This window comes from Brassica rapa, chromosome A08 (assembly GCF_000309985.2).
Source record: "Brassica rapa cultivar Chiifu-401-42 chromosome A08, CAAS_Brap_v3.01, whole genome shotgun sequence".
Classification (NCBI taxonomy): Eukaryota; Viridiplantae; Streptophyta; class Magnoliopsida; order Brassicales; family Brassicaceae; genus Brassica; species Brassica rapa.
In genome coordinates, this window is record NC_024802.2 from 3,785,502 (window position 1) to 3,801,752 (window position 16,251).

A 16,251-nucleotide genomic window follows, 5' to 3' on the forward strand; every position below is an offset into this window, starting at 1 on the left:
TTAACTGGAAAATCTTGGTATCAAAAATATTTTGAGATGTTTTGTAAAATTACGTTGATTTGATTGTTCAGTTTGAAAATGTTACACCAAATGTTTTATTACAAAAGAATTCTACCAATAATCTCCACAAGAGCAACTACCATCTCTAAAATGGTGAAACCTCTTGTTATCTCTTACAATGAACTCTCTACCTTCAATACTCGACAACACCTTAATGAAGTTGTGGCAATCTCCGCATATCCTCAAATTCTTCATCACTCTTATGGTCGTCCCAGGAGGCGTGTTTATAAGCCCAAACGCAATAGCTAACCGTTCACTGTGATGCATCAATGCTCTCTCTTTAGCTTCTTCATCAATATCATGAAGAACATACTTTGTCTCTGGTACATAGCCAGCCTCTCTCACTTCTTTTCCTAAAGATTTCAGCTTCACTACGGCCTTGCTTCTATCTAAAATAGCTTTCTTCTGTCCTGAGATCTCCTGCTTATCTTCCAGTACTGATCCTGAAAGTCTTCTTGATGTTGCTCTGCCACTATTGTGAGCTTGGGTCTCAGCTTTCTCTTTCTTGAAAACCCTTTTGACATCAGTGCTTATCCTTAAGTTTTGAACTTCACCCTCACCTGCAATTCCCTTGGCTCCCGAGGTAATGATTCGGCGAAAGGATAAGGTTTCTCTCTCAATGGTGATTGCTTTTGGGAAAGGGAAGGAGCAGAAACTCGCGGAGAAAGCAGACTCCAGAGCCATCTCTTGTGGCTAATCCAAGAAAAAGATAAGCTTTCTTTGGAGGGAAGTTTACAATGTGGAGATAGAAATAGAGAGACTTATCTCTCACACCAAATATCTACAAGAAGCAGACAAACAACACAAACAGCCAAACAAAAACCTCTGTTCTACTATTAGCACCAGGTCCACAAAAAGTTTCCTGCACTATACCAATCACACAATCCTTTAGCGCTGGAAGTCTTGGTTTCTATCAATTTAAAGATAGTTTCTCTCGTTGACAATGCTTTTCTGCCATAACCAAAGCTTTCTTGAATTGAACCAATTGATCGTAGAGATCAAACCATTCACACCAGCAAAAGAGCTGATAACTTGTTCTTTACTTTCTTGGGGTTTTGTGAGTCTCACGAGTTTGCAATCTTGTTGACAGATTTGGATACTCTGTTTTTGTTAGCTACGTCACTAAGATGGTGGTGATGAGGGAGCAGAGTGAGCTTTGTGTTTGCAACAGTGATAAAAATCATGTCTTGTGATCAATCTATCAAGCTTTCGTGTAGAATTTTTCGAGATAGTTTTCACTTTTCAGGTGATCAAGTTTTTGTTTTTTATAAGAGATCGTTGGGTTCGCCCAAAAAAAAAAAAAAGAGATCGTTGGGTTTTTGAGACGCCGACGATATAAAGGTAGTTTTGATATACTATGAAACTATAGGGGTAATTGTGTCTTTTAAGCTTCAGTACATTTGCGATTTGCCCTAGTTTCTGGGTTTGCTATATATATAAGACGATACGAGTCAGTACTGAAGCCAACCAAAAGGGTGTTTAAGCTTACAGATGTTAGTTTTCGTTTTTCATTGCGTTCTGTTTTATAAATCTTAAATTTGCTCCGTCTTTTGTTTCGATGATTTCAAACTCTTCTTTGATTTTGATTTTCTCAAAGGAAACAAAAAAAATTGTGGCGATGACGAAGAAAAAAATGACCTTTTATCACATGAGTGAGATTTTTCAATCTCGTGATTACCTTTCAAGCACTTCTGAGCCTTTTTTTTTTGTTCTTGATCGTTAGTAATTTCTCAATTTATTGAGTTTAGATAGATAAGTAGCTTAAAAGTTAATACTTGCAATGTTAACAGTTAGTTTGCATTGAGACTCTGTACAATGTTTTCCAAAAACCTTTCGGCTATTTGTTTAATTTATTTTGTTCGTATCCTTGAAATAGAAAAAAACAATAGATCTGGTTTATAATTACACATTAAAGGTTTTAGAATATGTGGAACAGTAAAAGCATAACATAGATAGAATGGGCTCAATTGATGAATAAAGAAGCAATTGAGTCTGGATATTTGGTTGTTTTTGAAGATTTAATTAAATCTTGACGTGACCGACCAATCAAAAGCATTACGTTAAAATTCTCATGGTTTGTGGCTATTATGAAAGTAAGCGTATAAAAATATATTTTACTATCAATATTTTACGTCCTTCACATCAAGATTGATTGCGACAAAAGTCGAACCATGACGAGACCGGGCATTTTCCGATTCTAAAACTTTGAGATGTCTTTACAGTAGTGATTTTCACTATATTAAATGTTTTAAGTGTAAAATACGTTGGGAACTTGTTGCTGGTCGTATACTGACCGGAAAAGCAGCACAATCCATATTATGGAATCCTAGAGTTAGATCCGATGAAGTAGAGTAAACTGAGCCCTTTGCAGTATTTTAAAAATCAAGTTTAGAGAATGCTAGTCATGCGCTAAATTCTGAGAACATATTTCTCTTATTAAATTTTTTTAAACAAACATTATAGATCTGTTTAATCTGAATTCATCAGTGGCTCTGAATTCAGTGTTCTTAAAGAAAATAAACTATTTTTGCCACATACCAATTACTTAAGAACATAAACTATCTTTGTTATTAAGTTCTCTCAAAATTTCACCAGCTAATCTAAACATAGGCTACTTGTATATATATCTACTAGTGGTATTCCGGCGCTATGCGCTAAGTTCGTATGTTTTATTCTTACATGAATTTACAATACATTTAATGGTTTTAATAAAAAAAAATGTTCAAAAATATGAAAATGAAAATATGTTGAGAGAAAATGATCTTTTTCTGATCCAATTGATACTGGTTAGCTATCCTAATGTATTACTTTTTTTTAAAGTTACTTAATTCAAAGTGAAATAGCATAAGTGGTTGTAATTAATCGATTCAATAAAAGTATAATAAAAAGCCGATAGTCGTAACAAAGTAAATTTAGTAAAATTTAAATATAAAGTTAATTTTATTTAGAGAACATACTTATACTGTTAAGTACCATATGGACAGTATATAGAAGGAACGGCATTTGAAATTTTTTTTAGTGACTAATCTGAATTTAAACATGTGTAATGAAGTTTTGTTCATATATGTTTTTATCTGATTTTTGGTTTTAAAAACAAAAAACTAATTCTGGTAGTGGAACATATCAGGAAATGAAGAAAAACATTTATATATTATATTGTTTAAAAATTTAAACGAAAATCAAAAGCAGTATGTAAATAAAACTGGAACATAAGAAACACCCATATAAATTGTAATAATGCTGAATCATAGATAATTTTTCCTATATATGGGAAATCTTATGTTTGTACGAAGCCATTGATCAATGCAGCAGATAAGGTTGACGTCAGGTCTTGCAGTCGCGTTTTGGTTGTAGTCTGTGATGGTAAGAGTAACTTGAAGATCATCAGTTACGTTATTCTCTTCGTCTGTTAGTAATTTCACCACGTATTGGGTTGTTTCTTGAATAAGCAGGGTTGAGTCGGGTTGCTCGATTTCATAGTATGTTAACATGAATTCCATGCCATCATTGGAGGACTCGACACCGCAAAGAATGGGATGCGATAAAATTTCATTACGTGGGAGCTGATAAGGTTTGAGAGGCACGACTGTAAACCCTAATGACTGAATTCAATCGATTGAAGATGAAGGACACCGACACAATTGATGACTTTGTGGGCAAGCTATCAGAATTATCATCCAAGTCAGCTGCATTAGGAGAAAGTATGGATGAATCAAAGCTAGTGAAGAAATTCTTATCGTGTTTACCACGTAAGAAGTACATTCACACCATTTCCTCTATCGAAAAAATCCTGAATTTAAAGACTACAAGCTTCAAAGACATTATAGGTCGTCTGAAAACATACGGGGAACATATTTTTGATAAAGAAGAAGACACGCAGGAGAGTCAAAACAAACTCGTGTACGCTAATTCAGAACCGCAAACATAACACGACTATCATGGTGAGTACAGAGGGCGTGGTCGAGGTGGCCGGTATTATGGCAGAGGAAGAAAACACGGTAGGTCGTATTGGGACATTCGAGACGCGACGAAGATCCCATGTTTTAGATGTTATAAATTAGGACACTTTACAGCTACATGTCCTGATAGAGTACTCAAGTTACTAGAGACAAATGAGAGTAAGGATGAAGATGAAACCCAAGAAGCCGATAGACTCATGATGCACAAAAACATCTATCTCAATGAACGTAACGTTAATCCCAAAGAATAGACATTAAAGGGAAAGGATCTATTTTTTTCTTGAGTTAAGACTAGAAAAGAAAAATTCTTGCAGATGTCAATATCATCATAATACTTAAGAGAAATATCATAAGTCTCGGGCAAGCCACAAAGTTGGGATGTGATGTAAGGATGAAAGAGAACTACCAGACTTTACACGATAAGGATGGTAATATAATTAGGAAATCTCCAAGAGCAAGGAATCGTTTATACAAGGTTGTGATGGAGATAGAAGAACCAAAGTGCCTGTAAACTCAACTACAATGTGAATGCTTGGTTTGGCACGCACGCCTAGGACACCTTAGAGTTGATGCTATGAAGGCAATGGTAAGAGAGGAACTCTTTACCGGACTTCCCGAGTTGAAATTCGAAAAAGAAACATGCAATTGTTGATTGCGTACAAAGCAAAAAAGGCAGCCCTTTCCATCTTCAACCTCATATTGTGCATCTGAAGTCCTAGAACTCATACACGGTGATCTATGCTGGCCAATAACACCACCCACTGCAGGAAGAAACATCTATATATTTGTGCTCATAGATGATCACTCGCGTTATATGTGGTCTATCCTTTTGAAGGAGAAGGGAGAAGCATTCGACAAGTTCAAACGATTTAAGAAAATAGTTGAATACGAAACCGGTACAACCATTAAGACGTTGAGAACAAATAGAGGGGGAGAGTTTATAAGCTCAGAATTTTAAGAGTTTTTCGAAGTATCAGGCATACAACGACACCTAACCGCTCCACACAAGCCACAACAGAACAGAGTAGTGGAGAGACGAAATAGAACCTTGTTAGAGATGACTAGGAGCATCTTAACACACATGAAAGTGCCAAATTACCTGTGGGGAGAAGCGGTGAGACATCGACCTATCTAATTAACCGAGTGGCAACAAAGACGTTGACCTTGCAGACCCCGTATTAGGGTTGGGCAAATAAACCGAACCCGAAAATTCGAACCGAACCCGATCCGATAAAAATGAATCTGAACCCGACATAAATACCGAATGGATCTTGTTTTTTGGTATTTTGGGTTATGGGTATTATCCAAACCTAACCCGAACCTAAATGAATATCCAATAGAACCCAAAACATTTAAAATCACAAAAAAGAACTTCTACCAAATATGATGTTAATTCTTAATATGTGTATCCAAAATACTTTAAGATATTATTGAACTTCTAAAATAATTATCTATTACACGAAGGTTGATGGTGGAATGTGGCGATTGAAGCCTGAAGTTTTTAGATTTTGGTTTTGTTTTCATTGAATAATGTTTCTCATTTCATGAGAACTTAATAGTTTTTGTTTTATGAGTTCATTTATCTGGTTTTATTTCTATCACTAACTATGTTTATCTTTCGCTTGATTGTGAATGATCACGTTTGATGGTTTTTCTTATTTTTGAATCGATTTTACTTATGTTTTGGCTATTAAAATATGTACAAATCATGTATTTTAAATCCAAATAACCGATTTCATTAATTTTTAGTTACAAAATAGGTATAAATCATGTATTTTTAAACCGAAGAACCGATGGGGACCCGAACCCGAAAGTACAATGGGTTATACCGGTTATTTGGAGATTTACTTACCCCGACCCAAACCCGATAGAACCCGAACCGGTCCCGAACTGAACTTTTATATAACCCGAATGGGGGCTGATTTTGATAAACCCGAAAAATCAAAACCCGAATGGATAAAACCAAAACTCGATTGGGACCCCGAATGTCCATGCCTACCCCGTATGAAGCGTTCAAGAGAAGAAAACCCAACATTAAACACTTATGAGTGTTTGGATATTTGTATTGCGCATTCTAAGATAGAGTCAACAAACTTGAGAAAACTGAATAACAGGTCTCGTACTCTAGTACATCTTGGAACCGAGCCCGGCTCTAAAGCATATAGACTACTTGATCCCACACAAGAGAGAATAGTCATGAGCAGAGATGTAGTATTCGGAGAGAATAAACTATTGGAATGGAACAAAAATGGTCATCATGAAGCTGAGAAAACATGAGCACTTACAGTCACATTTGAAGAGTATGGGAATCAAGGTCTTGAGGAAGCAAGCAACGATATATCTAGCAGTGAACTTGGGCACGAAGATGCAGTCGAGGAAGATAACAACGATAATCAAGAGGAAGCCGGTGAAGAAACAAAGCACTACCAACCTCAAAGGTCAAATAGAAATGTGGGAACATAAATTCACACTATCGATTTCCGTTTAAATAAGGAAAGTAAGAGAACCCTAATTTCCCAGAGGTCTCAGATATCTGCTAATACCACAGGCCAAGCAATCAGAACATGAAATAAAGGCGATAAAAGATAAATTGAAAAGATAGCAAAGTTGATCTTATTCCGAATTCACGTTTGAGCGTTACAACAAGGTAAGAGCCTGGGTTACGAGAGCTGTCGGCGAGATTCCTAGTTCTAAAACCCTAAAGCTGCTAAACCTAATTGAGTCACAGCTCGAATAACAAAAACGAAAAATTGCCTAAATTGCTCTAAGTGCTAAGTTTGCTGTGTATTGCGTATCCTCCTCTTCCTCTCGCCTAGGACTCCTTATATACTTGCTCTTAGTTTGGTTTGCGCTTTTCTCTTTCTGCCCTTAAGCCGTCATAACTCATAAATGGAGATATTCTGTTTTTTCTGATCTTCGTGATTATCTTCAGAAACTTTACATTTATCCGCAGAAACTTGACATTTATCTTGCCTTATGAACCAAGCATAAACCATCATAAGACTTATGTGATTTCGGTTAAGGAATCGTAAGTGGGCTTCGAGCTGCGTTTAGGTCTCTTTGGGCCGTTCTTTGACTCAAAACGTTTATTATGGTTTCTTTGATAAAAATGAATTTCTGCAGTTTTTATCGTAAAGTTTGACTGATGACTTCGAGTGACGATAAACAAAGAACAGTTTAGCCATGGCTCAAGGGAGATAGCATTGAAGAGTAGACGAGAATGCATGGATTCATGTCGTATCGACGTTTTGGGAGAGCTCGGTCGCTGTGTAACGACCAAGCCGTGTACATGCTCGATCGCTACGTAGTGACCAAGCCGTGTGCGTGCTCGGTCGCTACGTAGCAACCGGGCTTGGCGAGAGCTCGAGCTCTGTCGCTACGTAGCGACCGAGCCGTGTATGTGCCTGGTTGCTATGTAGCGACCGAGCCATGTGTGCGCTCGGTCGCTACGTAGCGACCGAGCTGTGTGTGTGCTTGGTCGCTACGTAGCGACCGAGCTTTGGCTTGTGCGTGACCGATTTGGATACGTGTCCGTTGTTTTGGAAAATTGGTACTTAGTGGTTCGATTGAGATTTAGAATAAGATTTTACCGCAATCCTCTTCGTAAAGGTTCTTTTTACGAAGAATAACTTTCGTAAAAAATGTTTACACTGATTTTTACGGAGATTTGGATATCAACTTCGTCGTATCCGTTTTTGACCCCAACAAGAATCGATAAAAAGCCTGCTTATCTTGATGATTATATTTGTCTCGCAGAAGAGGAAGGAGAGCGACTCTTACTTCTCTTGAATGAAGACCTGTGGAATTTTGAAAGTGCAATGGAAGAGAATGTGTGGCGTGATGCATGCAATGAACAGATCAAATCGATTGTGAAAGACAAAACATGGGATCTCGTTGAACTTCCACCGGAAGCCAAACCAATCGGTTTAAAGTGGATCTTCAAGAACAAACGGAATGCAGATAGAAGCATCAACAAGCACAAATCATGATTAGTGGCTAAAGGATATATTCAATGCCATGGTATTAACTTCGAGGAAGTCTTCGCACCAGTTGCGCGCATTGAAACTATTAGGTTTATTATTGTTTTAGCTGCATCAAACGGATGGGAAATCCATCACTTGGATGTCAAGATCGCTTTCCTTCATGGAGAGTTAAAAGCGGAGGTGTATGTCAGGCAACTTGAAGGCTTTAAGGTTAAAGGAGAAGAAGATAAGGTATACAAACTTAATAAAGCTTTGTATAGTCTGAGACAAGCTCCAAGGGAATGGAACGAGAAGCTCAACAAATTCCTTGGGAAGCTAAGTTTCACAAGATGTTCAAAAGAGCCTGCCTTGTACCGCAAGCAAGAGGGAAATTGTTGTCTTCTCGTAGTCGTATACGTTGACGATCTGCTAATAACTGGTTCTGATCAAGCCTTTATACAAGTTTAGGAAGGAGATGTCGAGTAATTTTGAGATGAGTGATCTCGGGCTATTGACTTACTACCTCGGAATTGAAGAATGTCAAGAGAAGGGAAGGATAACATTGAATCAAAGAAGATACGCAAACAAGATTCTGAGTGAAGCAGGTATGGCTGAGTGTAACGCTACACGCACTCCTATGGAGTTTGGTCTGAAGGTACCAAAGTCAGCAGAAGAAGTGAGCATTGACGAGAAAGACTTTAGACGTAAGATCGGGTGCTTGCGCTATCTACTCCGCACACGTCCAGACCTACCATTCAGTGTAGGATTGCTCAGTAGGTACATGCACGATCCTAAAACGTCACATGGAGCAGCATTGAAACATGTCTTGAGATACCTAAAAGGGACAACATCGTTAGGCCTCGTATACAAGCAAGGAAGCGCGACATCACTTGAGGGGTTTAGTGATTCAAGCCATAACATCGATGAAGATGATGGTAGAGTTACTACAGGTCACATATTTTACCTGAATGATTGCCCAATCACTTGGTGTTCTCAAAAGCAAGTGACTGTGGCATTGTCATCATGTGAGGCTGAGTTTATGGCTGCAACCGAAGCTGCAAAGTAAGCAATATGGCTTCAAAAACTCTTGGAAGACGTTACTGAAAAACCGAATGAAAGAGTGGTGATATGGCTTGACAAAAAATCAGCCATAGCACTCACAAAGAATCCCGTCTTTCATGGTCGCAGCAAGCATATACACAAGCGTTATCACTTTATCCGAGAATGCATCGAGAACGAGCAAGTCGACGTCCAACATGGAGCTGAACAAAAGACAAATATTCTAACTAAAGGTTTGGAAAGAATCAAGTTCAAGGAAATGAAAGATGTTGTGGGAGTTCAAGACATTGATGAAGCTAACTTCAAGTTTAAAGGGGAGAATGTTGGAGATAAACATGAAGTTAACTTAAAGAAGAAGTTACACTAATCCTAATGTGTTTAGGAAAGTTAGTTCCTAAGGGTTTAGGAAAGTTAGTTCCTAAGAGTTTAGGAAATATGGAAACATTAATCTCTATATAAAGTATATGCAAGAGTGTTCACATAAGAGTTTTAGAGATTGTGATTGAGCACTTAAGTTTTGAGGAAGTTTTTTAAGATAATAAAGAAGAGTTTCTTTATATTGAGTTCTTATACAATCTTAGGCTTACAAATAAACATGGGATATCAAACAGACCCCCAAACACAACTATTCTCTAAAGAATCCTTACTAATAAGAAATGAGACATTGCTCTGTCAGAGAAGAAACAGATTGCCTTAAGAGACGATTCTTCTCATGCACCAACAACATGATGAGAGAAGTCTGCAAAGCCAAAACAAAGGGATCATATAGGAGTTATCCTAATCACTAAATGTTAGCAGCATCATAAACCTACCAGCAAGACTCCAAGAAGAGAGGAAACCAGAATGGCCCGACATTCAATTAGACATATCTACAATTCCAGTTCTCGTCGGAACCTACTCTTTTTATTTCCTCCTTTGGGACCTCTTCAATGATGGGAGAGTCTTCCTTCGGGTGAAAATAGTATATATTGTCTCTGGCAGTTAACGGAGAGAGGTAAAATGAGTAAATCACTTCATTGACTCTAAAGGTGATGTCTTGCAATTTTCTCAGAACCTAGATAACAATGAGAGTCCTCAAAGTCGGAAGATTAAGTGGAGCACGAGAAATTACAAAGTACACTGCAATCTTGGCTATCAGATAAGGGATTTAACTTCAATATTGTATTTATGTAAAAAATAGGTTCCATGATACAATGAGATTTTTTTTTCTTTTTTTTCTCTTGGATTTAACCTAGTTTACATCGTTTGTCTCGATCTAATTTTTTATAAAATTGGAGCAAGTCAATTCTCAAGTAGTACACCACGTGCCGATTTCCAAGGAAACTCAGCCATCACACTCCTTGGAAGACTGAATGTTTTCTAAGTCTAATAATGAAGATAGGTCTTGTATACCTAATAAGATGCTTTTCTCGAAAGTCTTTTTGGCTTTTCTATATATATTGATAGCCCTCTCCTCATTTCTTTCTATCAGAAATCAGCTAGCTCGCTCTCTGAACTCTCTCTTGCTATTTTCCTTTTTTGTAGCTACATATCATCCGCTGCTTCCACGGTTTCATTGATTTCTACGATATAATCAAGACCTAACCCTTGTTTTTCACATCAAAATGCCTTCAATACATTTTTCATTTTTGGGGAAGGAAGTTATTAATGCTTTAGGATGCTTGAAGTCTAATAACCAACATGATCATAAAAATTCCATCGTTTTCAAGTACAGAGCCGCTTCTGATTCCTCACATATATATATACTGGAGCTTGACCGTGCAGATGCACGTGTGTTTAATTTAATAAAATAAACATATAATTTTTTTTTTACAATACAAAAATATAATGGTTGTACAAACATACATTCATATGGGTATTTGTTCGATTTGTAATTATGATAAATGGACTATTTTTATTCTGTGTAATTTGATGATTTCTCAATATTGTGGTAGAATACAAAACCAATCAAAAATATATTATGTAACATATTTGTCAATTTATATTTTTGACTATAGTAATCATTTTGATGTATTTATTTCTAAATTAGAGTACCAATTATTATGTTTTTATATATTAATAAATCTATATTTTCAAAATTAAATGTATCATGTTTTAATAAAATAGATATATATGTCTATAAAATTTTTGTATATGCCAAATAAATTTCACTTCTATTTTTATTTTTTGAGAAACTATTAAACTGAAATTTATTTGTTGTATTCTTATAATTCAAATTTATATGTGTGAATTATATTAATCATCACATTATTTAATATATATTTTAAAAATAAATTTATATATTTTAATAAAAATATCTATAGTTTATATTTTGTATATAAAATAGAATAATGATCTACATGAATATATAAAATTTAAAGTTTGTAGATACATTTTAAATAAATTTGTTTAGTTTTACTGTAAAATTTGGTTAGAGAATAATCCTGTTAGAAAATAATCGTAAGTTTCGTACTTTTGGTTAGAAAATAATTTAACAAAAGAAATGATTTGTAGTTAATTAATTAAGTTTGAAGTTAGGATAGAGAAAAATCTAACAAAATAAATGATTTGTGGTCAATTAATTAATAGTTATTAATTAATTAAGGTGATTGGTTGGGCTTTATCTCCATACTTTAGTTTTATTTGCTTTTAAATCACTAAATTTTACCAGTTCTGTTGTAGCATTATTTTTAAAAGTTAAAGCATACATCAAGTTTTTATTAATTTTTACCAATCATGCTTTAACTTTATTTTTAAAGCTACAGTAAAAAAAAATAAGGCAAATTTTTTTCATATGTATTTTAGGCATTGAATCTGTAAAATGAAAACAATTATCTATAATATCAGATAAACTATATAATCATAATATAAACTTTTATAAATATTTTAATTTTGATTTTGGGTGTTTTTTAAAATTATTAAAATATTTAAATAACATAAATATTATTTACATATCACATTTTAAATAACAATAAACTTTGATAATATATAAAATATATTAATATTAATTATTTTAATTGATAAAAATAATAATTTTATATATACAACACATATTTCACATATTTTTTTTAAAAAGATCTAAAGCCTATAGCTTACAGCTCTAACAAATTCAACTACAGCAAAAGTCTCTTGAGAAAAAGTATATTGTAACAACTTGACAACTACAACCAATTTATCCACATCTAAACTTCTACAGCTAAATTTTTAAAGTCACAGTCGAACCAATCATCACTGTAGTTATTAGAATGAAAATATATATTTCTAATACTTACTTCACTTTTAATAATATAGATATATATTAAAATAGATATTCTGATTATATTGCATGTATGGAGGGCGTAACAAAGATATAATATTTATTGAACAAATGGACGATCTCGTGTGGTTAAAATGATTGTTTCACATATTACGTCATTTATTTTTTTTGTTTTTACACTATAGTATAAATATATATATTCAAAATTGGATTGTAAGTTACAACTGATTTATGATATGATTATTAAATGAGTGAAATATGAGAACCATGTAATGAAAAACCTGCAAAAAATATGATAAATTAGTGAGAAAGACATGAGAGAAAAAGAGAAATTCATATAAAATTTGGTGTTTTCTAGTTCAAAGAAATTGGAGAGAAGTTGGAGAGTTTCAAAGTGAAAAACATTACATTTTTGTTGCGGCCATTTAAGAAGAAGAGAGAGAGAATATATAAAATGTTTTTATATAATGAGATAAAAATTTCATTACCTGAAAGTCTTGTAAACCCTAAGTTTACTATTCGTCCGAGAAGACTTACCAAGAATCTTTCTACTGCATTACATGTTAATTAGAAGTAAAACTAAATAGCAACAAACACTTCATTAAATATATGATCGAGTTATAAAATTGTTAATATATACAAAACTAAACACATAAATGTCTAATTGAATTTTCTTAAAAAAATTAAGCTTCTAAAATCTAACTCTAAAATATAAACAATACTACAACATATTTTACCAAACCTTAAACCAAAGACATTAATGACTTACAACCTATATTCACTCATGTATGTTGAAAAAAAAATCAATTTAGTAAATCTAAATATTCATCATTAGAAATGTTTATAATTACATTATTTCAAAAATTTCTCCATAAAAATATTTTTTTTTAATTTATAAATTATTTTTAAGATCTAATATATGAAAAAAAACCTTTCGAAAATTCTTATAATGTAAGACTTACAAAACCACACAAGACTTCATGTGGTTATATTCTTAAAAGTGCATACATGTTTTTTGTTTGGTCATAAGAGGTTTATTGTAATTTCACTAGATTTTTGAGTTACTTTAGCATTTGATTGAATTTGTGATATACTTTTATATTTAAAATTGAGTTTTAGGTCATGCTTGGCAATGTTCTCAAAATTTTGTACTTTTAAGTCTTTTTCTTAGAGCACCATTATCGACAAAATTTCTCAATTTCATAATATTAATATTTTAATATAAATAAATTGATTGATTAAAATTTATTATCTAAAGCAAATCCAAACCTCTAATCTATATGCCAACACATGCAAAAAGAGTTCTCAAGAATATTTAACATATTTTCTCTCCTCTCTCTTATTTATTATATTTATTTTAGTTTTTGTAATTAGTTAAATATTCATTGGGTATCTTCAAAGAAGGTGCTTTTATATGACTTGGTATATAATTTTTTTCTTGTCACTGTAACTTGGTATATAATATTCAACAGTTTCCCGAGACGTGGTGACTACATATTTCATGTTAAGTATTTTCTTCGTAAGGCCATGTCCAACGGTAATAAATATCTAAACAAATAAAACAATGATTTGATTTGGTAAGAGCTGTGATTTTATTTTATTTTTGCTATAGAAATATTGCTGTGATATGTTTTGTTTTGACTCTAGATTTTTAATTTTAAAAGTCTTTAAACTTAGGCTATAGGTATTTGTCTTTTCAAAGCAAGTATAAAGACATGAATTTTAAAAAGTGTTGTGGATTTAAAAAAGAGCTGTGAACTTTAAAAAAAAAATAGAAATCAAGATTAACATAGATTTATGACTGTAAATATAATTGTGGTTGTGGAAAGCATCTACACCCAATATAAAACTCAAAAAGTAGAAGAGAGGTAAAAAAGTTTTAACATCCCGTGTCTTCTTTTTGAGGTTACAAGAACCTTAAAACTATAGAAACACTTGTCACCCTTATAACCCCAGGGCTTATAACTCACCAATCTTGTTTAAAAATTAAATCTAAATAATTAAAATTAAACAGACAAAAGTAATAATATTTTATTATTCACTTCCTCAATTGACCATTTCTACCGTTGAGGTTGCCCTAAGCTTTTCATTGAGGTTTACACTTACTGAATTCATTGAACAATTAGGTATTATAGTCAGCTTAGCAAGATATTTTTCATTAATTTATATTCTTCTCAAAGTGATTTATTCATTATATAATTTTACAAACATGACAGTGGAGCAAACCCACGACAAAGACATGATTATCATAGTACTGTCAAAACATTGAAATGGTAAAGTGATGTCCAAACATCCCTTCAGAATTAGATGACAAGTTTACACGAAAAATACATATAATTTTCTATATGATATAAATTGTGACGTATGATATGATACCCAAATCAATGTCGTCCATGAGAATGTCCAACACCTGGGCTGTTGCCCGGATTTGTCGACCTGAAGTCTGTGGGGTGGGTGATGACCGCCTTTTGAAGAACACTACGTCGTGTATATGTGACCACAATGCTAGAATTCTCAGCCTCAGGATTCATATAAGTTGACTCAATCTCTAACGAAGTAATTTTCAAATGTCTCTCTTCTGTATACTGAATTCCATGCAAAACAGCCAATCCAAGGAAAAATATAAATGTAGAAACATGCTTGTTTGAAATTGCCATAGAGTCACGGACAAACGAGTAAATATAAGAATGTGTAAGAAACAAAAAAAAAAATATTAATGTTAGATACACAAGAGCATAAGATGGAAACCAGAGGAATGGGGTATTCTGTATTTATAAAGGTAATTAAAGAGTGAAGCTTTCATTGCCTAGCATTGTCTTAAATGTGGAGAAATTTTACTTCAAATAGGGAAATGATGATGTTTTATGATGTCTGAGTATATAATGTGATCCAGGTGATTCATACTTCCATATGTTTCCAACTGTGCATTTCTGCTCTCATATGTATACATGGCCCATGTATTTACACGCTCAGGTTTTTGGTCCACATGTACAGTGGATTGAGGAAAAAAGCTATTTAGATCACGGCCATAGTATGCAAAGATTCAGCTGGATTGTCGACAAGAAGGGGGCTTGGCCGGCTTAGGGTATGGGGCAAAGGGATGTCGGTTCCGGGGCCCAAACATTTTTTTAACCAAAATAATGTTAAAGAGGAGTTCAAATTTTTAAAAATAATTAGGGATAAAGGTCCCAAAAATATATGCTGCCCATAAATGGATGTAAAAAAAATTAAAAATTCTTTTGTCCAAGGATCCATAAATACCTTGAGCCAGCCCCCTTACTGTGACAAACATGAGAATAAAACTGCATATCATAAGACAAATCTTTTAGATCTGATATTTGATTCTCCGAACGGGTTTCATACATAAGCAAAGGTTTCATTAACGATATTTGAATATTTTAGGCAGTGTTTTGAAACCCAACCCGGACCCGCGGTTGAACCGGTAAACCCGGTGACCCAGAAAAAATCCGGTTTGGGTTTTGTGAAAAGCCCAATATTTAAAAACCCGCAAAAATCCGCAAAAACCCGGTAAAATCCGAAACCCGGTACCGGTTGAACCATCGGTCGAACCAATAAATAACTTTTTACTTTTGCTTTTCTAGTTTTTAATTATATTTTTAGATTATGTTTTATATTTTAAACTTCCAATTAAGAAGTTATGTACTGACAAAAAAAAGGTTAGGTTTTCTTTTTCAGTTTTATATTTGTGTTTTTATATTTTGATGAAGATTTCACTATGTCACCTAAAAAAAATAAAGCGAACAATGGTAGAGAGAACCAAAATTAATTGACATGATTTGGTGTTAGTTTATTTTCGTTATTGATAATTTATTACAATGATCTGTTACTTTTGGTTTATTTTATATTTGTAGTTTAATTATTATTCACATTAGGCATCTAAATATTTAAATATTTATAAATTTTATGTTTGGATTTATTTCAGATGTCATAACTCTTACGTTGTTAGGAAAAATTT

At 33.7% G+C, this 16,251-nt stretch overlaps 2 protein-coding genes across 2 annotated transcripts; both read right to left on the minus strand.

The window, feature by feature from the left end:
- Positions 1-37: 37 nt before the first annotated feature.
- On the minus strand, positions 38-3,976 carry LOC103833072 (pentatricopeptide repeat-containing protein DWY1, chloroplastic). The gene has a single exon (XM_009109171.3). It carries the CDS (start codon positions 742-744, stop codon positions 112-114), a length of 633 nt encoding a protein of 210 aa, XP_009107419.2. The 5' UTR covers positions 745-3,976; the 3' UTR covers positions 38-111.
- Positions 3,977-8,935: 4,959 nt separating this feature from the next.
- On the minus strand, positions 8,936-16,023 carry LOC103833073 (precursor of CEP1). The gene has a single exon (XM_033276885.1). It carries the CDS (start codon positions 14,930-14,932, stop codon positions 14,657-14,659), a length of 276 nt encoding a protein of 91 aa, XP_033132776.1. The 5' UTR covers positions 14,933-16,023; the 3' UTR covers positions 8,936-14,656.
- Positions 16,024-16,251: the final 228 nt, after the last annotated feature.

Bases quoted from the DNA above. Each gene is read 5' to 3' on its own strand.
- LOC103833072 (XM_009109171.3), bottom strand. From the start codon at position 744: ATGGCTCTGGAGTCTGCTTTCTCCGCGAGTTTCTGCTCCTTCCCTTTC.
- LOC103833073 (XM_033276885.1), bottom strand. From the start codon at position 14,932: ATGGCAATTTCAAACAAGCATGTTTCTACATTTATATTTTTCCTTGGA.